The sequence below is a fragment of the Rhinoraja longicauda genome, chromosome 32 (genome assembly GCF_053455715.1).
Source record: "Rhinoraja longicauda isolate Sanriku21f chromosome 32, sRhiLon1.1, whole genome shotgun sequence".
Lineage (NCBI taxonomy): Eukaryota > Metazoa > Chordata > Chondrichthyes > Rajiformes > Arhynchobatidae > Rhinoraja > Rhinoraja longicauda.
In genome coordinates this window covers 12,390,583-12,416,202 of record NC_135984.1, presented here as the reverse complement: position 1 = coordinate 12,416,202, position 25,620 = coordinate 12,390,583, and the positions used below count along the sequence as shown (strand labels likewise).

Here is a 25,620-nt window from a genome sequence, read left to right as displayed (position 1 = left end):
GGGGGGGAGGAAATTACATTTCAAATAACGCCCGCAGGATCTCCAACCGCGGTGATTGTGCCTGAGATCAGGCCTCCAACCAACATTGGTCGGTCATCAACAACCCACTACGCTCACACGCATCAGCCCCGCGCGCACACACACACACGTACACGCACAGTCCTCCCCATCTCAGGTCGCTGATATTTGCAATGGAAATCATCCATTCTCCAAAGGCAGGCCTCGGGGAATGGCTGCAGCTGCACGGGCTGTTGCTATGACAGCTGAAAGCAGCACTGAGGGATGATCGAGGTCCTGATTTAACTCTGCCCAGTACAATGGGACTTAAACGGATGCAATCTGTAAACGGATCGGACCCACTCCGTGAAAATTCACGGCGGCCTGTCTTCACCTGGCCACCCAGGCCTCCAGGCACAAAACAGGCCGCCAGGAGAGGCTGCAGAAAAACTCTGTTACTGGCCTAATAATCTGCAGGCTCAGACTAATGAACCAGACACACAAGTTCAAATCCCTACAGGCAGCTGGGGAATTTAAAATTCAGCTAATTAAATATATCTGGAGTAACATATAACAATGTCGGCAAGGCCACTACTACTGTTGTACGAACTCATTTGAAATTTAAGGAATGAAGTTTGCCATTGCTACCCGATCTGACCTATATTGACCCAGGACTCAGATAGACACAACGTGCTGGAGAAACTCAGCGGGTCAGGCAGCATCTCTAAGGCGTTGAACTTCAAATAACACTTGCTTTCCCTCTCTCTCCATCCCCCCTTCCTAGTTCTCCGACCAGTCTGACTGTCCCCCTGATTAAATTTAATCTCCCTATTCTACATTTTCCTTGATCTCATCCCCTTTGAAGTCTCATTTTCCCACCTTATCTCCGTGTCTCTCTCTCCCCGACTCTCAGTCTGAAACATCACCCGTTCCCTCTGTCCAGAGACACTGCCTGTCCCGCTGAGTTACTCCAGCATTTCGTGTCTATCTCTCGTGTAAACCCGCATCTGCAGTTCCTTCCTACACCCTAAAGGCCTACTCCCTCACCAGGGAAGAGCGTAGCCATATCCGTTGTGTATTGGTCCAGCCAGAAACAACACGGTCACATTCAGGGGCATTACGGTTCAAGTACACCTCATTGCTTTTGAGGGCATTCTCGCGCAAGGGCTGCATTTGCTTCCGTTCACATTGCCCATTCATTAGACGATGCTGCAGACGCAAATCAGCAACAACAGCAAGCTCAAGCTAAACCGGGAATGACAGGGGTTGGGAATCTTTAGAAGGTTCAAAGGACGATTAACTCAGTGGTTCATCCGAACGTTATATATTTTTTTAAACTGCACGTGAAGGCTAAGCACAACACCTCCACGTAAATAAAGAAAAACAAAGAACAGAGAGTGCTGGAAGAACATGCGCAGTTCTCTCATCCCCCGAGAAGGGGGCACTGCTGCTTATTACTCTGGATGGAGATTCAATATGTAAACATGACCATCTTTATTTGTGTGACGTTTCGGGTTGAGACCCTTCTTGAGTCTGAAGAAGGGTCTCGGCCCGAAACGTCACCCATTCCTTCTCTCCAGAGAAGCTGCCTGTCCCGTTGAGTTACTCCAGCGTTTTGTGCCTACGGTTTAAACCATCATCTGCAGTTCCTACACATCTTTATTTGTGTAGTCCCTTTGATGGCTTCTACAGTCCTTCTGCTGCTGGACATTGATGGGCTGAGTCCAGTGGGACACCTCTCACACAGTGGAAGGGATACCATTCCAGGGGGAGGGAGGCATAAATGGCAAGGGTGTTTTGTTTAAAGATAGGTGTAAACACTTCTTAGTAGAACACTACTGGGTGTAGAGAAAAACACATGAAGAGTTTTTGCACAGATTTCGTTTGTACATATTTAATATTCTGAATAAAATTTATTTTTAAAATTAAAAAAATGTCCCACAATGCTTTATAAAAAGCATTGTTGAGTATAAGCTGCAGCCAAATGAATTATTAGGATAGATAACTAGCTTAATCAATGTTCTTGGGAGAGAGAGAGAGGGGGGAGAGAGTGGGAGTGAGAGGGGAAGAGAGAGGGGGAGAGAAGGGAAGAGGGAGGGGGAGAGAGAGAGGGGAGGGAGGGGGAGAGAGGGGGAGGGAGGGAGAGGGAGGGAAACAGAAGGAGGGAGGGAAAGGGAGAGTGAGGGAGGGAGAGGGAAAGAGATGCAGGCTTTCACTTTGGTGCAAGACACTCCTTGAAATAGCTCTTAAATGGCAGATGATGTTTCAGTTCTTCTTCAGACTCTTAAAATTTGCCTTTCCTGTTTCAAGGGTGGTGATCTGAAACATCGCCTATCCATGTCTTCGATAGGTGCTGCCTACCTGCTGAGTTTCTCCAGCACTTTGTATATTTTTCTTGTAAACTATCATGTGCAGTGCCCTGTGTCAACAATATCTCCATCTTCGGCTTTGCAGAAAACATTGATGATCAATATGAAGCACCTTCAGACTTTCAACTACCATAATGATTCTGTTAATGCTTGCTATACAGTATATTGCTCAGACTTCAGAGGAATGAGACCTATCTGATGACAACAAATTCCATATTCCACATTAGTTTAGTGAGAGTGATTTGATTAGTATGGGTTCAAGGTTTATGGGGCAAAGGAGGGAGAATGGGGTTGAGAGGGATAGATACAGCAGCCATGATTGAATGACGGAGTAGACTTGATAGGCCGAATGGCCTTATTCATAATTTCATAAGTTCAGAAGTGATAGGAGCAGAATTAGGCCATTCAGCCCACCAAGTCTACACCACCATTCAATCATGGCTGATCTATCTTTCCCTCTTAACCCCATTCTCCTGTCTTCTGTCTATAACCCCTGACACACGTACTAATCAAGCATCTCTCTATCTCTGCCTCAAAACTATCCATTCACTTGACCTCCACAGCCTTCTGTGGCAATGGATTCCACAGATTCACCACCCTCTGACTAAAGAAATTCCTCCACATCTCCTTCCTAACGTCCTTTAATTCTGAGACCAAGACCTCTGGTCCTAGACTCTCCCACCAGTGGAAACATCCTCACCACACCCACTCTGTCCAGGCCTCATTCAGCTCCTGGAACAAATGAACGCATTAGGCCATCAACATTGGGACTCCAGCTTATACAATGTCTGTCATGACAGGGGGGAGAGGTTTGGCCCTTTTGTCCTGATGCAGTTATTGAAACTGGCTGTTGAAGGCTGGGCAAGAACAGAACTATGCAGCGTTCTGATGACCTCTGTCGTTCCTAATCTGAGGAAAGACGTTCTTGCCTTAGAGGGAGTACAGAGAAGGTTCACCAGATTGATCCCTGGGATGGCGGGACTTTCATATGAGGAAAGACTGGATAGACTAGGCTTGTACTCGCTGGAATTTAGAAGACTGAGGGGGGATCTTATAGAAACATATAAAATTCTTAAGGGGTTGGAGAGGCTAGATGCGGGAAGATTGTTCCCGATGTTGGGGGAGTCCAGAACCAGGGGTCACAGCTTAAGGATAAGGGGGAAGTCTTTTAGGACCGAGATGAGAAAACATTTCCTCACACAGAGAGTGGTGAGTCTGTGGAATTCTCTGCCACAGAAGGTAGTTGAGGCCAGTTCATTGGCTATATTTAAGAGGGAGTTAGATGTGGCCCTTTTTGCTAAAGGGATCGGGGGTATGGAGAGAAGGCAGGTACAGGTTACTGAGCTGGATGATCAGCCATGATCATATTGAATGGCGGTGCAGGCTCGAAGGGCCGAATGGCCTATTCCTGCACCTATTTTCTATGTTTCTATGTTTCTATCAGCGTACATGTTGAGAATGCCCCCTTGAACAAGAAGCAGGGGTTGAAGCCCAGGAGAGAAACAGAACGAGTTGGACTCAGCAGCTTGAGAATGTGAGATCATTAGAAAACAATGCATTTTCCGTGGCCCTTAGTTGAGCTACATTTTAATTTCCTTCACACACAAAATATTGCTTTTGCAGCGTGATGCGAATGCTCTGCGAAAGGCTCTGAGCTTTCTGATTCCTGCAATGTTAAATGAATCGCTAAACGCGTACAGACAATAACATTGCGTTTTTACATTCCATAAATTGCATCACAGAATTTTAATACTTTGCAAAATCAATAAAATCTGGAAGGTGATCTCTCATCCAGCTCAGCTCTGAGATATCAACGATTCCCTCAGTAGCTGCAGGCAAACTCAATCCACATGCAAGACGTGCTCAAAGCAAACGTAAGCACAGGCTCGATGCAGGGGCAACTGTGGAGTACAATGTGATTGTTTTAGATTAAGATAAAGGGGGGGGATATTAGGACAGATGAGATTTCACTCAGTTTAGTTTAGTTTAGTGATACAGTGCAGAAACAGGCCCTTTGGCCCATTGAGTCTGCACCAACCGGTGATCCCTGCACATTAACACCATCCTACACTTCACCTACTGTGAAGCCTGTGAGAGGAATGTAGGTGGAAGTGGACAGACTAAGGTAGGGGGAGGGAACCAGAAGCTACATCCTCTGGGACAGAAAGAGAATGGCGGCAAAATCTTCTAAATGAAGTGGAATCAGGAAGTATTTTTTTCACACAAGTGATGTTACCTCTGGATTTTTTTTCTGTAGTTGCTGAATCTATTGCAGTTTGGACAACAGTGGGCGTTCATTTGTGAAGGAGATTGGGGGATATTGTTTAGTCTCAAAAATAAATGTTATTCTTAATAATAAAAAAATAGAAGAACACAGTGCAAAGCTGTGGCAACATAAAGAAGAATTGAGTTGCTTCAGAGCTGTGAGCTGGCATGAGGTGTGCCTGAGGTGCTGGCATGGGCTGTGAGCTGGCATGAGGTGCCTCGGGCACCACCTTTGGGTAATGACGACACCGTCCGTGAGTTTAATAACTAATTAACAAAATGAAATGCAAATTTTCAAACAGGCAGCTGTTGAAGGAGGTCCTGTCCGTACCAATGTCACGGACAAAGAGCTCCCTTTCTCTTCACCCCATCCCTCAGATGGGGCTTTCTATTTAACGAGTGCACTTAGAGCTAAGTGTTAAGTGCTCTAAGGTCCCGACCCGAAACTTCACCTATCCATGTTCTCCAGAGATGCCCGCTGAGTTACTCCAGCACTCTGTGTCCTTTTATTTAGAGTTAAGTGCTGTGCTGAGGCCAAGTGCCAGCTCTCGGACACTTCCTCATATCCATCCCTTGACCTTAGCCCCACAGATGAACACCAGGGCATTATTTCCCAGGGTGTTATTTTATACTGTGAAATCCCTCCAGAGTTAAGCAAATCGCTGCCATTCCACGGGATCGGTCATATTTCCTTAATTACCTTCACTTACATTCCGAAGGTATTTATTCACAAAATGTTGGAGTAACTCAGCAGGTCAGGCAGCATCTCGGGAGAGAAGGAATGGGCGACGTTTCGGGTCGAGACCCTTCTTTAACTTACATTCTATTCCTTGGGCAATGAAGGCGAGCAATCCATGCCCTTTATTTACTTCTCTATCTAACTGTGCCGCCATCTTAGGCATCTGTAGACTTGCTCACCAACACCCCTTTGTTCCTCAACATTAGGGACAAAGTAAACTTTCTCTTGAATGCTCCATTGTTCATCGAGTCAAACAGCACGGAAACAGACCCTTTGGCCCAACTTGCCTGTGCCAACCAACATGCCCCATCTACACTAATCCCACCTGCCTGCGTTTGGCAAATAAAGATATTTATTATGATAAATATTTGGAGGTAAGTACTGTGCTGAGGCCGTGTGCCAGCTCTTGCCTAACTCCTCATACCTACCCCTTGACCATGACCCCACTGATGAACACCAGGGCATGTTCTCCTAGGCTGTTATTGATCATGATAAATATCTTACCCTTACCTGACCCCCTCCAAAAAAATACATCACCTCACATTTTTTTCAGGATTAAATTCCATTCTGCATTGCCTGATTTGCCAGCTGTAGAAATATCAAGACAAAGACTACTTCCTCACTACAAACAACACCAACAACCTTTGTGTCATCTGCCAACTTACTATTCATACAACCTGCACTGACATCTGGGCCATTACTGTGTACAGCAAATGGAAAGGTAACCAGCATCGATTCCCGTGGTACATCTCTGGTCACAGTCTTTCAATGACAAAAGCAACCCTCCACCATCTCTCTGTGTCTTCTATTACCAAGCCACTTTTGGATTGAATTTGCCAATTTGCCTTGCATCCGTTGGGCTCTAACCTTTTGGATCAGCCTTCCATGCCTCTCTTATCATATCATCATATCATATATGCGTGGGTTTTCTCCGAGATCTTCGGTTTCCTCCCACACTCCAAAGACGTACAGGTATGTAGGTTAATTGGCTGGGTAAATGTAAAAATTGTCCCTAGTGTGTGTAGGATAGGGTTAATGTGCGGGGATCGCTGGGCGGCACGGACTTGGAGGGCCGAAAAGGCCTGTTTCCGGCTGTATATATATGATATGATATGATATGATATATATACAGCGCGGAAACAGGCCTTTTCGGCCCACCAAGTCCGCGCCGCCCAGCGATCCCCGCACATTAACACTATCCTACACCCACTAGGGACAATTTTTTTACATTTACCCAGTCAAATTAACCTACATACCCGTACGTCTTTGGAGTGTGGGAGGAAACCGAAGATCTCGGAGAAAACCCACGCTGGTCACGGGGAGAACGTACAAACTCCTTACAGTGCAGCACCCGTAGTCAGGATCGAACCTGAGTCTCCGGCGCTGCATTAGCTGTAAAGCAGCAACTCTACCGCTGCGCTACCGTGCCGCTCTTCTGCTTAGCTCTAACTTTCTGATGAAGGGTTATTGACCTGAAATGCTGATAAATATTTTCTGGCTCGCTGAACATTTCCAGCATCTGCACGACGCAGATAAAATATGTTCGAGTTGAGCAGTACTCATTTACAGAGTGGAATAGGATCAAAACCTTCCTTCATTTCAAGCGATGATATATCAATATCGTTCATCTCCATTCATTCGCTGACTACAAAAGCTCCATCCTATTATCTTGTCACATGTTTGTGTCATTTTCCACTGTAAATCCAGGCATCCAAACTTATAATGAAATTTGTCTTTGAAAACTTTCACTTGGTAGTTACATATCTAGTGCAACATCTTACCTTTGTCCCTCTAACATTCCTAGTTTCAAGGGAAGGGGAGGCTCATTTGCATATCTTCAGTTTTACAGACACAGCATGGAAACAGGACCTTCAGCCCACTGGGTCCACAGTGATCACTGACCACCTGTTTACAATAGCTCTATGCTATCCCACTTTCATAAGGTTATAAAGTCATTCGTGATAGGAGTAGAATTAGGCCATTCGGCCCATCACATCTACTCCACCATTCAATCATGGCTGGTCTATCTCTCCCTCCGAACACCAATCTCCTGCCTTCTCCCCACAACCTCTGACGTTCGCATCCACTCCCCGCGGACTATGGATACGTTACAGCGGCCAATTAACCCGCAAACTCGCACATCTTTGGGAATTGTGCGGCACGGTGGCACAGCGGAAGAATTGCTGCCTTACAGCGAATGCAGCGCCTGAGACTCAGGTTCGATCCTGACGACAGGCGCCGTCTGTACGGAGTTTGTACGATCTCCCCGCGACATGCGTGGGTTTTCTCCACACTCCAAAGACGTACAGGTATGTAGGTTAATTGGCTGGGCAAATGTAAAAATTGTCCCTAGTGGGTGTAGGATAGTGTTAATGTGCGGGGATCGCTGGGCGGCGCGGACCCGGTGGGCCGAAGGGCCTGTTTCCCCGCTCTATCTCTGAATCTGAATCTGAATTGGGAGGGAACAAGAGCACCCTGAGGAAGCAGGGATAACATGTAAATTCCACACAGACAGGTCAGGATCGAAGCCGGGTCTCTGGTGCTATGAGGCAGCAGCTATTCCTGCTGCACCACTGTGCCACACTGTGATTTATTATATACTCTGCTGCGAAAATATCTAATCGGCAGCCTGTTTCAAACTACACTTGGCAGGCATTCTTTGTTTCTGCTATGAGCAGTCATCGTGCCAAGGTAACCCTTCCTCCAACCCTCTTGGTTTTATCACGAGTGAAACTACCACTCCCCCACTGCACTGAATTTTCGTTCCTGGCAGTGCGTTGCCTGAAGGGGAATGGCAAACTGCATCAGGACAAGATGTGGATGCCAAATATACCCAAAGTTAGTAACAAAATAAAGAATTAGGCCTTCCCTTCAATGCAAAAGCACTGAAGTTATTATATGAAGGTAAGTAGTTTAGTTTAGATTAGTGTAGTTTATTGTCACCAGTACCGAGATAAAACCTTTGTTGCGTACTAACCAGTCAGCCTGACCTGCTGAGTTACTCCAGCATTTTGTGAATAAATACCTTCGAGTGGAAATACAATACGTCATTACAATTGAGCCATTCACAGTGCACAGATACATGATAAGGGAATAACAATTAGTGCTAGATAAAGCCAGTAAGGTCCGATCAAAGATAATCTGAGGGACTCCAATGAGGTAGATAGTCGTTCAGTAGATAGGTAGACAGTTAATGCCTTCGATAAACCATCATCCTATTTCTTAACAATATTGCTCACTTTTTTACCTAAAAAGCAAAACATCTCATATGCAGCTGTGCATGAAAATTATAAATTAATTTAAATAATAGAGCCGTGAACCTTTTTTTTTTAGAGCTGAATGACCTAAATGGCCAATTCATGATGCTGTTTTTGCATTCTGACCTCAATATCTCTCCCTGGTTAAACCTCTCTCTTAGATAGCAGTAAATTTGAGCTCCTGGCTTCCTTAAGTCTCTTCACTGATTCAACATGATTGTCCATGAAACTACATACACATTCACTCCTATTAATAATAATTTTCTGTTTACTTTAGTTTAGCGTAGTTTAGAGATACAACGCGGAAACAGGTCCTTTGGCCCACCAAGTCCTCATCGACCAGCGATCCCCGCACACTAACACTGTCCTACACACACATGGGACAATTTTACAGTTATGCCAAGCCAATTAACCTACCAACCTGTACATCTTTGGAGTGTGGGAGGAAACTGAAGATTTCGGAGAAAAAACCCAGGCAGGTCACGGGGAGAGCATACAAACTCCGTACTGACAAGTGCCTATAGTCAGGTTCTCAACCAGGTCCCTGGGGCAGTAAGGCAGTAGCTTTACCGCAAGGCCACCATGCCACCTTCTGTCTTTAATCTTTACCAATTGCTTGTCTACCATAGAATTGGCATTTCTATGCTACTGCATTCTTACAAGTCAGCCTAACGAATGCAACACTTTAAGTGTTTTTGAAAGTCAAACTGCATTGTTTCAGCTTGCTGAACATTGTTCCAGCGTTGTAATCTCCAGCTGCAACTATCATGGATTCAAGACCAACTCCAGAGTCAGAGCACAAAAAAATTCAAGCTGACACTCCAGTGACGGACATGGGTCACACAAGGGCAATTTACAATTTCACCAAAGCCAATTCACCTACAAATCTGTACGTCTTTGGAGTGTGGGAGGGAACCGAAGCACCCGGAGGAAACCCACGCGGTCACTGGGAGAATGTACAAACTCCAGAGAGAGTCAGGATCGAACCCGGGTCTCTGGCACTGTAAGGCAGCACTACCTCTGTGCCACTCTGCCGCCCTATAAATCTCAACCCTGGAGGGTGCTTTTACCTTTCTGACCACATTCCTGAAGGATTAACTCTTGTCCTTGTTCCTTGTTCTAGAAATAGGTCCTCAGCATTTATCTTGTCGTTGCTTCTCACGATCTCAATACCAACCCTTGTTGAAATCATCTGACATGTCACACAAAAGTTAAAAGTCCCACTTCTGCACTTGTTACATTTTACAGACGAGTACTTAACTGGTGATCAGAGCGGAGTATTTCTACCTCATAGACTTCCAGCAGTGACAACCCAGTGGCAGTCGTAACCCTGACAACGTTACAGTTGACTACCGGCTAAAGTGTGGGGCCAACATCCAGCAGGTGATGAGTTCAACTCTCACGAGAGTAATCCACGGTATTGAATTTTATAAATGCATTAATTTTCCATGGTAGAATCAGAAGGATTGAGGAAGATTGTGAGTTACCCGGAAAACCCACTGATTCATGAGGGACCACCAGGTAGGGGAGCTTGCCAATGCAATTTGGTCTGAATCACATGAAATTCCAGTTTCCCACTACAATACCAGCTTTGAAATAGCCACTGTAAATGAAGCCTCTTGTAATTAATGCTGCAAAGCAAAAAATAACATAGTTTGGACCTTTTGGCACTGTAAGGATGACAGAAACAATCGCGGCCCGACCTCTTTCACACAGAGGGTGGTGGGTATATAGAATGAGCCGCCAGAGGAGGTAGTTGAAACAGGAACTATAACACCATTTAAACCATGCTTGGATAGGTACATGGATAGAATTTAGGTTTAGAGGGATATGGTCCAAATGAGAGTAGATGGGGCATCTTGATCGGCTGGGGCAAATTGGGTTGAAGGGCCTGTGTCCGTGCTGTATGACTCTGACTAATTGTTCTTTTGACTGCCCAACCATGGCTACCTGCGAAAATGCAAAGGCCACCTCACCAATGGCCAATGATTGGAGCCCATGATTGGATGGATTCTGAATGAATAAACTGCTCAGCAGTAACTTTTCGAATGTTATGATTGCTACAGAATGTCACTGTTGAATATCCACAAGTACAAATATCACTTTAGAGAAACACAGAAACATAGAAAATAGGTTTTCTAGTAGGCCATTTGGCCCTTCGAGCCAGCACCACCATTCAATGTGATCATGGCTGATCATCCACAATCAGTATCCCGTTCCTGTCTTCTCCCGATATCCCTTGATTCCACTAGCCCGAAGAGCTCTATCTAACTCTCTTTTGAATGCATCCAGTGAATGCCTTCTGAGGCAGAGAATTCCACAAATTCACAACTCTCTGGGTGAAAAAGTTTTTCCTCATCCCAGTTCTAAATGGCCTACCCCTTATTTTTAAACCATGGCCCCTGGTTCTGGACCCCCCTAACGTGGGGAACATGTTTCCTGCATCTAGCTTGTCCAATCCCTTAATAATTTTAGATGTTAACTTGCTGGCAGAAACAAACACCTGTGATGCTGGTTAATACACAAAAGAAAACAAAGTGCTGGAGTAACTCAGCAGGTCAAGCAGCATCTCTGGAGAACATGGACACACAGTGCTGGAGTAACCCAGTCTGAAGGTCAGAGTCCAAGGGTTTGCAGAAGGGTCTTGACCTGAAATGTTGCCTGTCCATGTTCTCCAGAGATGCTCCCTTACCCACTGAGTGACCACAGCACTCTGTATCACTTTCTAGTCACCAGTAAAGTACTCACCTGTAAAATGTAACAAATGTTGGAATCTACGACTGGGTGCTTTCTGAATAAATGCAAAGGCTGATGGGGTTTATATTAAAAGAAAGCCAATTCATTTCAACAAAACTATACAGAGAGCAAATATTCATAATGTCATCCAAGATAAATCCTGCTGGCAGGAATAGATCAAGGCATAAATATTTTACCATCAGTCATACACCTTGTACCCCATGTGGCAAATGTGGCAAATACTTTTCTGCCTCTCCATCACAAAAATTACATTTATTTGAGAAAGATGTGGAAAATGAAGCCGGGACGTGTATTTATGCCTCCGAACAATGCCCAAAGCATATTTTTTAATATTCACAGCAGAAAGGATGACCTATCCAGAGTTCCAACTGCTTCATCACCTCTCTGCTTGAACATAAGAACACTGGGACACAAGTGAGTCATTTAGCCGTTGATCTCTCTTACAGTTTTTCAATAAGATCTGCTAATCTGTCATCGGTGCTCACATACCCCCAAACCCTGAGAACAATTAGATAACGATTCGTGACCTCCAGATAATGATGTGGCATCGGGAAGCGAATTCCACAACATTCCTCTTTCGTATGCACAAGTGTTTCCTGCCAACACCTGAAGATACAGACACAAAAAGCTGGAGTAACTCAGCAGTTCCGACAGCATCTCTGGAGAGAAAGATGCTTCGGTTCGAGATCTTTCTCCAGAAAGGACAGGCTCTGCTGACTGGAATTAACCGCAAATATCCAGTTTTGGACAGCTATAATCACCATGGGCCAAAATGTCGCCCAAATTCCAACGATTCCAAGTCAAGTCAAGTCAAGTCAATTTTATTTGTATAGCACATTTAAAAACAACCCACGTTGACCAAAGTGCTGTACATTTGATTAGGTTCCAATAGAAAAAAAATGAAAACATACAGTAGCACGCAAACAGTTCACAGCGCCTCCTCAATGAGCCTCAAACGCTAGGGAGTAGAAATATGTTTTGAGCCTGGACTTAAAGGAGTCGATGGAGGGGGCAGTTCTGATGGGGAGAGGGATGCTGTTCCACAGTCTAGGAGCTGCAACCGCAAAAGCGCGGTCACCCCTGAGTTTAAGCCTAGACCGCGGGATAGTGAATAGCCCCAAGTCGGCCGATCTGAGGGACCTGGAGTTAGAGAGGGGGGTTAGAAGATTTTTGATGTAGGGGGGGGAGTGTCCATTTAGGGCTTTATATGTGAATAGGAGGAGCTTGAAGTTGATTCTGTACCGTACAGGGAGCCAGTGGAGAGAGGCCAGAATCGGGGTGATGTGGTCCCTTTTACGGGTACCCGTCAGGAGTCTCGCTGCGGCGTTTTGGACCAGTTGCAGGCCCCGACAGGGCAGATTGGCTGATCCCAGTGTATAGGGAGTTGCAGTAGTCTAGGCGGGAGGAAATGAAAGCGTGAATGATTTTTTCTGTGTCGTCGAATTGGAGGAAAGGTTTGATTTTAGCTATGGTTCGAAGTTGGAAGAAGCTGGCTTTTACCACAGCGTTGACTTGCTTATCAAATTTTAATGCAGAGTCAAATATCATGCCGAGGTTTTTGACATGCGGTTTGACTAGGCAGGATAGGCTTCCAAGACTGCCTGTTATCAATTTGATGGAGTCGGGGGGGCCGAATAGGATGACCTCAGACTTGCTCTCATTTAATTGGAGGAAGTTCTGTGCCATCCAACATTTTATGTCCTCAAGGCAGTGTGAGAGGCTGTTTAAATTTGACTGGTTGTTGGGTTTCAGGGGGAGGTAAAGCTGAGTGTCATCGGCATAGCAGTGGAAAGAAATGCCGTGCCTTTGAATGATTTGGCCAAGGGGGAGCATGTATAGAGAGAAGAGAATGGGGCCTAGGATGGAGCCTTGTGGAACTCCGCAGGAGAGGCTAGCTGGAGCAGAGGAATAACTGCCTATGTTGATGGCGAAACTCCTATCTTTGAGGTACGAAGCGAACCAGCTCAGGGCAGTGCCATCAATGCCAACCGCGTACCGGAGACGGTCAATAAGGATGGTGTGGTCCACTGTATCGAACGCTGCACTGAGGTCGAGAAGGAGCAGGATTGCACAGTCGCCGGTGTCGATGGCGAGAAGCAGGTCGTTGTGTACCTTCAACAAGGCAGACTCTGTGCTGTGGTGGGCTCTGAAACCTGACTGGAAACTTTCCAGGATGGTGTTTTGGTGCAGGTAGGGCACTAATTGGTTTAGGATTGCCTTTTCAAGGACTTTTGACAGGAATGGCAGTTTGGAAATGGGTCTGTAGTTGCTAGGCAAGGTGGGGTCTAGGTTAGGTTTTTTCAGTAGGGGCTGGACCACCGCGTGCTTGAAACTGGTTGGAACAGTGCCAGTGGCCAGAGAACTGTTGATAATAGAGAGGATGCTGGGACCGGCTATTGCAATGACATCCTTCAGAAGGGCAGTGGGGGCTGGATCAAGGGGGCAGGTTGCAGGTTTCATAGCGGAGACAAGCTTTGCAAGGGAGGATAGAGTGACGGGTTGGAAGCAGTCCAATTTAGATGAACAGACTAGTGAGACAGCTAGGTCACGGGTGGGAGGGGAAATGTTCATTCTAATATTCTCAACTTTTTGGTGAAAAATTTAGCGAATTCATATCATATCATATCATATCATCATCATATATATACAGCCGGAAACAGGCCTTTTCGGCCCTCCAAGTCCGTGCCGCCCAGCGATCCCCGTACATTAACACTATCCTATACCCACTAGGGACAATTTTTACATTTACCCAGCCAATTAACCTACATACCTGTACGTCTTTGGAGTGTGGGAGGAAACCGAAGATCTCGGAGAAAACCCACGCAGGTCACGGGGAGAACGTACAAACTCCTTACAGTGCAGCACTTAGCAGGGGACCCAACTAAGCTGGTACTGGGGGCGGGACATATGACAGAGGTAATTGTTCTAAATAGGACCTTGGAGTTATGAGAGTTTTTGGAAATAAGGTCGGAGAAGTATTGTGCTCTAGCAGACTTTACTGCTTCCTGGTATTTGAGAAGATTGTTTCTCAGAATTTCGAAGGAAATTTGAAGCTTGTCACATTTCCATCTCCTTTCTGATTTTCTGCACTCCCTTCTTAGGGTTTTGGTGGTGTCATTGAGCCACGGCCGACCTTTGGGCTTAGGCTTTTTCATTTTAAGGGGAGCGATAGAATCCAGGATGGAAGAGCAAGTGATATTAAATAAAGAGGTGAGATCCTCAGTGCTGAGATGGGGGGGAGAGGCCTCAATAGTGCAGATGTTGGGGGCAGCTGTGAGAGCCTCGGAGAATTTACTGGCAGTCAATGAATTTATGTCGCGGGAGTAACGAACAGGGAGATGAGATTTTGCGGGAGATAAAGGCAGAGATGCGTCAAAAATGATAGCGCTGTGGTCCATGGTTTTAAAGCTAAGATTTCTAATCATTGACTGCACTACCTTGCATGAAAAGCCTTATTTATTTGCTTTCTTCATCCATTCACGGACTGACAGAATTTATGTGCAATTTATGTATAATTGATGTTTTTGTGTATTTGCCTGATTTTGCGAGATTTTCATTGTACCGTTACCTCACCGTACTTGTGAGTACACACGACATTACACTCGATTTGGCATGACTTGCTCGCCTTCCATCAGATGTCCATCCTCATTCCACCAGGAAGGTCAATAATTCTACAACTACATACTCCATTGTCCTCCATGGCTCTGTAACACCATTAGCTTTGAATGTTTGTTGGCAGTATGTTGACTACACTCCAGGTACTAGTGAACAATCCACAATGACTGTACATCCTGTGAATGTAGGAGGAGATGGAGGTGGGCTAATTAAGGTATTTCAAAAGCCTACACAACTAGAACACAAGCCTAGTCCGCCATTTAATATGAACATGATCAAGGCTTATCCACTCTAAACCTTAACTCCTCCTCTGTGCCAGATCCTCTCAGATCTCAATCCCCTTATCCTTACAACAACACACTTTTGGCAAAGGTCTAGATGAGGTAAGGTCTAATTGGATGGCACAGTTCCCTGGGTTTAAAGAGCCCATCTCTTAGGAACATTACCTCATATTTATTATCTCAATGGTGTCAGATTAGGTAAAAAGGAAGTGCAACAAGACCTTGGTGTCCTTGTACACCAGTCACTGAAAGTAAACATGCAGGTACAGCAGGCAGTGAAGAAAGCTAATGGCATGTTGGCCTTCATAACGGGGGGATTTCAGTACAGGAGTAAAGAGGTCCTTCTGCAGTTGTATAGGGCCCTGGTGAGACCACATCTGGAGTATTGTGTGCAGTTTTGGTCTCCTAATTTGAAGAAGGACATCCTTGCTATTGAGGCAGTGCAGTGTAGGTTCACAAGGTTAATCTCCAGGATTGTGGGACTATCATATGAGGAAAGATTGGAAAGACTGGGCTTGTATTCACTGGAATTTAGGATGAGAGGCGATCTTATAGAAATGTATAAAATTATAAAAGGACTGGACAAGCTAGATGCAGGAAAAATGTTCCCAGTGTTAGGGGAGTCCAGAACCAGGGGCCATAGTCTAAGAATAAACAGGAGGCCATTTAAAAATGAGGCGAGAAAAAACATTTTCACCCAGAGTTGTGAATTTGTGAAATTCTCTGCCACAGACAGCAGTGGAGGCCAATTCACTGGATGAATTTAAAAGAGAGTTAGATAAAGATAGATAAAGCTCTAGGGGCTAGCAGAATCAAGGGATATGGGGAGAAGGCAGGCACAGGTTACTGATTGTGGAAGATCAGCCATGATCACAGTGAATGGCGGTGCTGGCTCGAAGGGCCAAATGGCCTCCTCCTGCACCTATTTCCTATGTTTCTATTCCACTTGGCTAGCTTACAACCCAATAGTATAAACATTGAATTCTCAATTTTTAGGTGCCCAGTAAACCTTCTCTGGTTCGTCTTCCAGAGATGCTGCCTGACCCACGGAGTTACTCCAGCACTTTGTGTCCCTGTTCCTTTGTTCTCCAGAGCAGTTTTTTTAAAGGTTGTTGCAATCACTAGTGATGTCTGACTGATGTGCAGATTCCAAGGCCGTAAACAAAGTGCCCTCAAATCTGGGCTTCACGCTGCCAGCCCTGTTTTGTCAGGCAAAAAAAAATCTTCATTAATCACCCACGAGTGAATTAGAAGAAAATCTACTCAGCAGTAATTTCCTGTTTAATAACAATACTGCCTCTCACACACACAGGACAACCAACACCACAAGCACACGGCAGCAAAGATCGAGTGCAGACCAACCCAGCAATTAATTATGAGCAGGCAATTAATTACCTACACCCATCACTAAAATCCCTTCTCTCTCAAATTTGACTTGTTGATAAACTTTTTCCCTTAATTGGATTACAGATATTAAAATCTGAGCTTGCATATAAAAGCAGTAAGTGCCTTCATCTCCATCCAGACTGTGGCATGGAACGGTTTGATTGCCATCATGAAATTGCCACGCCAATTCTGCCGGACCTCTCCTGAATATCAACCCCTCCAAAACAGAGACTAATAAATGCTGGTCAATCGAGGGATGTGGCTGTCCTTGCAAAAAGAAACAAAGAAACCTAGTATGTAGGTCAAGCAAATAATTAATAAGGCAACATGCAGCCTCCAGTGTTATAGAATCATAGGGAGATGCAGCATGGAAACAGGTCCTTCAGCCCAACGAGTCTGCACCAATCATCTTTTGACATCCTTTGTTCCTAACCCCATCCTGAATCCACTTTTCTCTTCTCCCCACATTCTCCTCAACTACTCCCAAGTTTTTTACTCAAAGGGTGGTGGATGTATGGAACGAGCTGCCAGAGGAGGTAGTTGAGGCAGGGACTATTGCAACGTTTAAGAAACATTTACACAGGTACATGGATAGGACAGGTTTAGAGGGATTATGGGCCAAATGCAGGCAGACAAGACTAGGGTAGCTGGGACATGTTGGCCGATATGGGGAAGTTGGGACAAAGGCCCTGTTTCCACATTGTATCACTCTATCTGCTACTATTCACCTTTGCACGGGGCAATTTACCTACCAATTCACATGCCTTTGCATTACAAGACCAAGTTCAACTGTACAGGGTCTTAGGGAGGCCACACCAGGAGGAATGTTTTAGAAGATTGGCCTTGTTTAAATTTGGGTTTATTATTGTGTACCGAGGTACAGTGAAAAGCTTTTTTTGCCTGCCACCCAATTAAGTCAGATAATATTATCCACTAATACAATCAAACTAAACATAAGTACGAAAGGTAGAGTGAAGAGAAAGATACAGATTGCAGAATGTAGTTTAGGGAAGGCAGCACAGATGACACAGTGGGTAGAGCAGCAGCCTCACGGCTCCAGTGACCCAGGTTCAATCCTGAGGGAAACAAAAACTGCAGATGCTGGTATAAATCGAAGGTAGAAGGTAAGCTCCCTCCCCTGACATCAGTCTGAAGAAGGGTCTCGACCCGAAACGTCACCCATGCCTTCTCTCCCGAGATGCTGCCTGACCCGCCGAGTTACTCCAGCATTTTATGTCTACCTTAGGTTCGATTCTGACCTCTGTTGTTGTCCATGTGGAGTTTGCACATCATCCCTGTGATCCCATGGATCTGCTGTGATGCTGCCCTTTCAAGCAGGTGGCCAGGTTAATTGGTTGCTGTAAATTGCCCCTCGTGTGGAGGTGACTGGTAGAAAATGGGGGAAGCCGGTGGGAACTTGGGGAGAATAAAAATGGACTAAGTGGAGGTGGGTGACTAGTGATCAACTCGGACAGTGGTTGAAAGGGCTTGTTTCCATGCTGTCCAAGGTCCAATGGAAAGGATTGAGCGGAGTGGAGTTTAGAGAATGAGTGGTGATCTTGCTGAAGCATAAAAGCATGTGAGGGGGCTTGGTTGGGGAAATAGTGAGAGGTCGTTTCCCTTGGGAGCAGGGAGAATCTAGAACCGGGAACTAGAATCCTAATCTAGAACTAGGAAGCTTAGTCTCAGGCTAATTACCATTATCCGAGACAACTGTGGAGGCAAAGTAATTAAATGTATTCAAGGCTATGGCAGGTAGATGACTGGTCTATGGGGCAAATCAAAGATGACGTGAGAACATGGAGGGGATACCAATAACCAGATCATCCATCATATAATGGAATGGCAGAGCGGGATTGCTGAGATAAGCTGAATTAAGTGTTAAATTAAGTGTTGGCAAGTTTAGCTTAGTTTAGTTTAGATTAGAGGCACAGTGTGGAAACAGGCTCTTCCACCCACCGGGTCCGCACTGACTGGGGATCCCCGCATATTAACACTATTCTACACACTCAATGTACAATTTTACCAAGCCTACAGACTTGTACTTCTTAGGAGTGTGGGAGGAGACCAGAGCTCCCTGGGAAAACCCACGCAGGTCACAGGGAAAACGTCCAAACTCCGTGCAGACAGCACCCGTAGTCAGGATGGTACCCAGGTCTCTGGCGTGGTGAAGCAGCAACTCTGCCGCTGCTCCACCATCTTGTTGGGGTGATTTGTTTTGGATATAATTGCCTCAACGTTCCTCCTCAGTGTCGCGTGCTGTATTGTGATCCACTTTGTTGCAGTGGGCTTCAATGTCCCCACTGCTGGCCTGAGTATTTGTCACTGGCAAGGGGGGATTGTAGCCCCTTTGTAGTTCCTGTGCAGAAGAATATGGCAGTGAAGCCGGGGACAGTGGGCAACAAGCCCTGATTGTAATAGTCATACAGCACGGAAACAAGCCCTTCAGCCGGGCTTGTCCATGGTAATAAGCTACCCATTTGCTTGCATTTGGCCCATATATCCCTCTAAACCTTTCCTATCCATGGACCTGTCTAATTGTCCTTTAAACATTGTTATTGTACCTGCCTCAACTACTTCCTCCGACAGCTCGATTCCATTTACCCACCCCCACAGAGGGGTAGGCCATTTAGAACTGAGATGAGGAAAAACTTTTTCAGTCAGAGAGTTGTGAATCTGTGGAATTCTCTGCCTCAGAAGGCAATGGAGGCCAATTCTCTGAATGCATTCAAGAGACAGCTAGATAGAGCTCTTAAGGATAGCGGAGTCAGGGGGTATGGGGAGAAGGCAGGAACGGGGTACTGATTGAGAATGATCAGCCATGATCACATTGAATGGCGGTGCTGGCTCGAAGGGCCGAATGGCCTCCTCCTGCACCTATTGTCTATTGTCTATTGTCACCCTCTGTCTGAAAATGTCGCCCCTCAGGTTCCTATTTAATCTCTCCTTTCTCACAAACCTATGCCCCCTAGTTCTTGATTCCCCGACTCTGGGATAAAGACTCTTTGCATTCACCCTATCTATTCCCTCATTCCCCTGTGCTGCAAGGAATAAAGTCCTAGCCTGTCCAACCCCTCCCAATCTTCCAACGTTTTCTGGCGGAAACTGATTGCAGGACCTGGGGGAGGTGGGGGAGGAGGGGGGGTTGGGGGGGTGGGGGTGGAGGGAAGGGTGATGATAGTAATCAGCGTGGAAGCGATATGTGGAAAAGACAAAATGGTGCCTATGGTAGAATGTGGTCGTTTTCTGCGACTTCACCCATTTCACCTCACTGCCACATCTCTCCCTCCCAATATTACTGTTTGCTTCAAAGGATTAAAAAGAAACACTCCTCGCTTTAGACTATCCACCTATTAACCTATACCTTGAGCCAGTAATGCACATACAACCCATGCCAGGAGGCCCTGCTTAGGTTACTCCACGTAAATCTTCTACCCAGAAATATTCCTGCTCGTGATTGTGTTGGAAGATTTTCCAGGCACATGATCAAATGTTGTTGAAGATTATATCTAGACTGGAGGTATCACAAAATGCTGGAGTAACTCAACAGGTCAGGCAGCATCTAGCAGTGAAGGATTGGGTGACGTGTCGGGTCGAGACCCTTCTTCAGTCTGAAGAAGGGTCTCAACCCGAAACGTCACCCATTCCTTCTCTCCTAGATGCTGCCTGACCTGCTGAGTTACTCCAGCATTTTGTGATACCTTCGATTTGTACCAGCATCTGCAGTTATTTTCCTACACTACATATCTAGACTGGATGTGCGGCCCCAGAATAATGATTCCTCAATTCAAGATTTCCATTCCTAAGTAAAGCAGGCATTATCATACCCAAGCAGACAGCAGAGGTTGTTAGACAGCAACCTGTTTTTATCCATTCGAGCTTTTGTGTGGAAATATGATGATATAACCAAGGACACCAGGAACACCTAATGATGTTTTCAAGATTACAAAGAAGATTGACAAGGCTGAATACTCTCAGTTGTGAAGAGTTCAAATGGCAGACGCAGGAATTGTAAGGAACAGTGGGTAGAATATTTTCTCACTGTAATAACAGATCTATGGGTATCAGGAAAGATTTAATCAGCCAACATAAATAGATTCAGATTAATGAGATTTTGCCACAAAATAATTTGAGGGATCGGACAAAAGGTTGAAAAGATGGCACTGTTTATTAAAGAGGTTTGATGGGACTAAAAGGATTTTTTTGTTAACAAAAAATATATCCTTTTCCGCTGATAAAAGGAGAATTTTGTGTAGACTGGATCAGCATAGCTCACAATCTCAGTGAATTATGTATGTTCAGAAAAAGTAAAACCAAATTGTATTTTAGTTTTTGTTTTCATTTCAGAGTTACAGCGTGGGAACAGGCCATGCGGCCCACTGAGTCCACGCCGACCAGCGATCATCCGTTCTCTAGTCTATCCTGCACACAAGGGTCAATGTACAGAAGCCAATTAATCTACAAACCTTTGTACGTCTTTGGAATGTGGGAGGAAATCGGAGCACCCGGAGAAAACCCACGCGGTCACGGGGAGAACGTACAAACTCCGTACAGACAGCACCCGTAGTCAGGATCGAACCCAGGTCTCTGGCATTGTAAGGCGTCAATGTTACCACTGAACCACTGCGCCGCAGAAATGCAAGGAATCCCAGTTGTGATAGAGTGGGCAGTGCAATGTTGGAACATGCCTCCCCTCCCTGTAACTTGCTGGGCTAAATAGCCGGGATCTAAAACACAACCCACAGGTGAGGCACCAAAATGGCGTTGAGATCTTGGCTTTCAGAGATGGGCAGGGGGGTCTCTGAATTGGATAGGAGAGGAGAGGAGAGGTCTGCCCATCCCCCTCATCTCTATTTGCACCTATCAGTGCTAATACTACCTCTAACCAGGAGTTACAGACAGCTTCCACCAGGTGGCAGTGTTGGGTAACGGGAGGAAACTGAAGGTACTGAGGCTAACTCACCAAACAGAATCCCAATGGAAAGTTGCACCACAGCAAGAAACCTATCAGGAATGCATCACAGCTTGGGACGGCAAATGCTCTGCCCAAGACCGTAAGGGATTATAGAGAGTTAGGAATGCAGCCCAGTCCATCAGTCCATCACACAGATCAGCCTCACCCCCGCCTTGATTCCATCTACACCACGCTGCCTTGGGAAAGCAGCCAACATGATCAAGGACCACTCAGACCCCACACAGTGTCTTTTCTCCACCTCTACCATTGGGCAGAAGATACAAAAGCATGTCGTATTATCACCTTCATTTTCTCTGTGGCTGTCACACTGTATTCTGCACTCTGTTTATTTTCTCTTTGGCCCTACCTTGAAATGCCCGTGTGTGGTAACATATTCTTGGATAACAAGCAAAACAACGTTTTTTTACTCTATCTCGGTATACATGACAATTAGCAACCAACCAACCGGAATCACTGCCACTGTGGACCAGAACCTCAGCAAAAGTCACGTAAAACAAATGAAATTAAATAAAGTATTACCAGGGAACGTTGCTAGGACAGGACACCGGGACAGAGATGCTCTGCCCAGACTCACCTTCATCAGGCTTATGGGCAATCCCTTCCAATACGTCACCAATTTTGAGCATAGAATAGCACAGCACAATAACAGGTCCTCTGGCCTACAATGGTTGTGCAGCACATGATGCCAAGGCCAACTCTTATCTGACTACACATAAACCACATCCCTCCATTCCCTGCATATCCATATGCATATCCAGAAGTCTCTTAAAGCCACTGTCATGTCTGCCATCAACTATCGCCTCCGGCAGTACGTTCCCGGCACTCACCAACCTCTGTGTACAAAACTAGCCCCACACATCTTCTTTACACTTTGCCTCTCTCAACTTAAAACTATGCCCTCTAGAATTTGAGTTACTTGAACGTCAGCGATCCCCGTCACAAGGGCAATCCTGCTAACTACTTTCTACATAGCAGAAGACCATAAGGTCATGTGATAGGAGCAGAATTAGGCCATTCGGCCCATCAAGTCTATTCTGTCATTTAATGGCTGATCTATCTCTCCCTCCTAACCCCATTCTCCTGCCTTCTCCCCATAACCTCTGACACTCGTGCTATCTATCTCTGCTTTAAAATTATCCATTGAGCATGAACCTGCAAGGAAAACCCATATCATAGAAAATAGGTGCAGGAGGAGGCCATTTGGCCCTTCCAGCCAGCACCACCTTGGAATCCTTGGAATGTAAATGACAGAGGGATGGTGTTTAGATTCCTTTGGGAGCTGACACTATATCCCCAATGGTGAATAACATGGTCAATGGTGCATGAAACCACAAGTGACAGGGAGAAATCCAAGCCTCACATTGTCCACCAACGCAAGGGGGAAATCCCAACCCCTCATTCTGTGCTGTCAGTTCATGGGTTGCTGGGATCTTCTTTTGTTTTGTTAAGTTATTATTATTTTTTAATTCTTTCACAGGATGTGGAGGTTCCCGGCAGTGCAGTGATTTCTTTTCCACCATTAATTGTCCTAGAGCTGATGAGGCTGCCAAGAACCAACAACACCCTAGTGGTGAGTTTCTGCAAACAGCGCACGCGACTCACAAAGCCTGAGATGGCACCTAGCTGATGAAATGCCATCCACTGATGAAATGTCATCCACTGATGAAATGCCATCCACTGATGAAATGCCATCCACTGATGAAATGCCATCCACTGATGAAATACCATCCACTGATGAAATGCCATCCACTGATGAAATGCCATCCACTGATGAAATGCCATCCACCTGAAGCATTTTCTCTCCACCACGGTTGCATGACCTACTGCATATTTCCAGCATTTCCTGCTTTTTGTATCTAACATAGAAACATAGAAAATAGGTGCAGGCATAGGCCATTCGGCCCTTCGAGCCAGCAAAGCCATTCAATATGATCATGGCTGAACATGCAAAATCAGTACCCTGTTCCGGCTTTTTCCCCCATATCCCTTTCATTTTAGTAGTGTTTTATGTCTAATTGAACTCTCAAAATTCAACAATATCCAGGCTGCAAGATTTCATCAGAGTGGTGCCTTGACCCAGTCACATGAGTGTTATTACTGTGCCAAGCTGACAAGCGGAAACAAAAATGTGGCAACGTAGTTGTAACAACACATTAAAGACTGATGCTTCCAAATACAGAGTGAATGTCAATGCTGCGGTATTAACACCTCCAAGTACCTCGGATTGAACTGCCACCATTGTCACCAGGAATCCAAGCCAATGTAATGGAAGAGGCAGATGTTCGCGATACCGTCAGTCGAGGCTGGTCTGGTGGGACTGGGGAAGAGGAAGTATATCGTAAGTCAAATGTAAATTAAATTATTACATATATCAAATTTTAGAACAAGGTTTGAGGTGCGGTGGGTTCTGAGTTGAGGGACGATCTTATTGAGACATAGAAGACCCTAAACTGGGGCATGACTGGGTAGTTATGTTCACCAATCTCACATGTGGGGACAATGTTACAAGATCAGAATGTGGTCATTTAGAAGTTTCACGGTGGTGAATTCATGGAATTCTCTGCCCCACAGTCTTGTGGAAACTGAATCATTAGATATTTCTAAAGAGGAGGTAGATAGATTTATAAATGACTAGGGAATGCAGGACTGGAGAAACTGGCCCAGAAGAGGAGTGGGGGCCTGTGATAGACCATCCATGAGCACAGGGGTGAGCTGGAGCGTTCGGGTCCATTTGTGCTTCTCCTACTTTCTTGTATCCTTATGTTCTTGAGACCTCTTACATTTATGGACCACTGGTTTTCATCTAACACAACTGATGAGTTAGAATTTCTGTCAGCAGGCTATGGATCCCATTGTAAATGGAGCTGACCAGTTGCTAGAAACAGGGGCTCAATGTGATATCTTTGGCTACAATCAAGGAACAGAAGGCTTTAGAAAGGGGTAACGAACTAGATTATAGTGGTATAAGAGGCTCCAGCTATGAGGAGACAAAAGGGAAGCTGGGGATGAGAACTTGGGGGTGTTTTAAAAGAGATATTCATGTTAAATAAGGTCTTTATGATATGTGGTCAGTGTTTCATTGGCAGAACGAATGGCGGCCAGAGGGCTTAAATGAACAATGGTGGCACAGTGGCGAAGCGGTAGAGTTGCTGCCTTACAGCGAATGCAGCGCCAGAGACTCAGGTTCGATCCTGACTACGGGCGCCGTCCGTACGGAGTTTGTACGTTCTCCCCGTGACCTGCGCGGGTTTTCTCCGAGATCTTCGGTTTCCTCCCACACTCCAAAGACGTACAGGTTTGTAGGTTAATTGGCTGGGCAAATGTAAAAATTGTCCCTAGTGGGTGTAGGATAGTGTTAATGTGCGGGGATCGCTGGGCGGCGCGGACCCGGTGGGCCGAAGGGCCTGTTTCTGCGCTGTATCTCTAAATCTAAAAAATCTAAAACAATACAGAGGTGGAGTTGATGTGACTTGAAATGCAGAAAGGGCCGCAGAATCAGTACTCTCTTTTAATAGGAATTGAATAAATACTTGGTGGGTCTTTGGTGAAAGGGGTGAGGAGTGTATTCAATTGGACAATTCTTCAAAGTTTAGCGATAGGTGAAAAGAGGAGGAAAGGTTTTCCTCAGGCCATTGCCGTTCTATTCTGGAGTAAAAGCACTACCTTGAGATTATCAAGGGGAATAACATGCACGACCACACCCTTAGGTTATTATACTTTTTTTTTTGGTTGCTCTCTGGGGAAGTCCAAACTGCAAACATAAATGCCAATGCACCTCCATTGTTGGCACAGTCAGCGTGGCGAAGATTTTTACGATTATTCCACTTTGAATCACGATCATTAAGAATAAGGGCCGAGTGGAGATAAAGGGATTTGGGGCAAGATGTCCAGAGTTTGAAGGAAACTAGCTGAAGACATTGTCACCATTAATGTGGCAACGTTGAAGTGCACGGAGGTGGAGTAAGGAACGAAAGCTCAC

At 45.5% G+C, this 25,620-nt stretch overlaps 1 protein-coding gene across 3 annotated transcripts in view; it reads right to left on the bottom strand.

Annotated features, from left to right (window-relative positions):
* Nucleotides 1–25,620, bottom strand: part of dscaml1 (Down syndrome cell adhesion molecule like 1) — a 494,811-nt gene that overhangs the window by 34,781 nt on the left and 434,410 nt on the right. For all 3 annotated transcript variants that reach the window (XM_078426581.1, XM_078426582.1, XM_078426583.1), the window contains one exon: nucleotides 23,860–23,958. In XM_078426581.1, coding sequence (XP_078282707.1) covers nucleotides 23,860–23,958 — 99 coding nt within the window. The remainder of the gene's footprint in view (nucleotides 1–23,859; nucleotides 23,959–25,620) is intronic.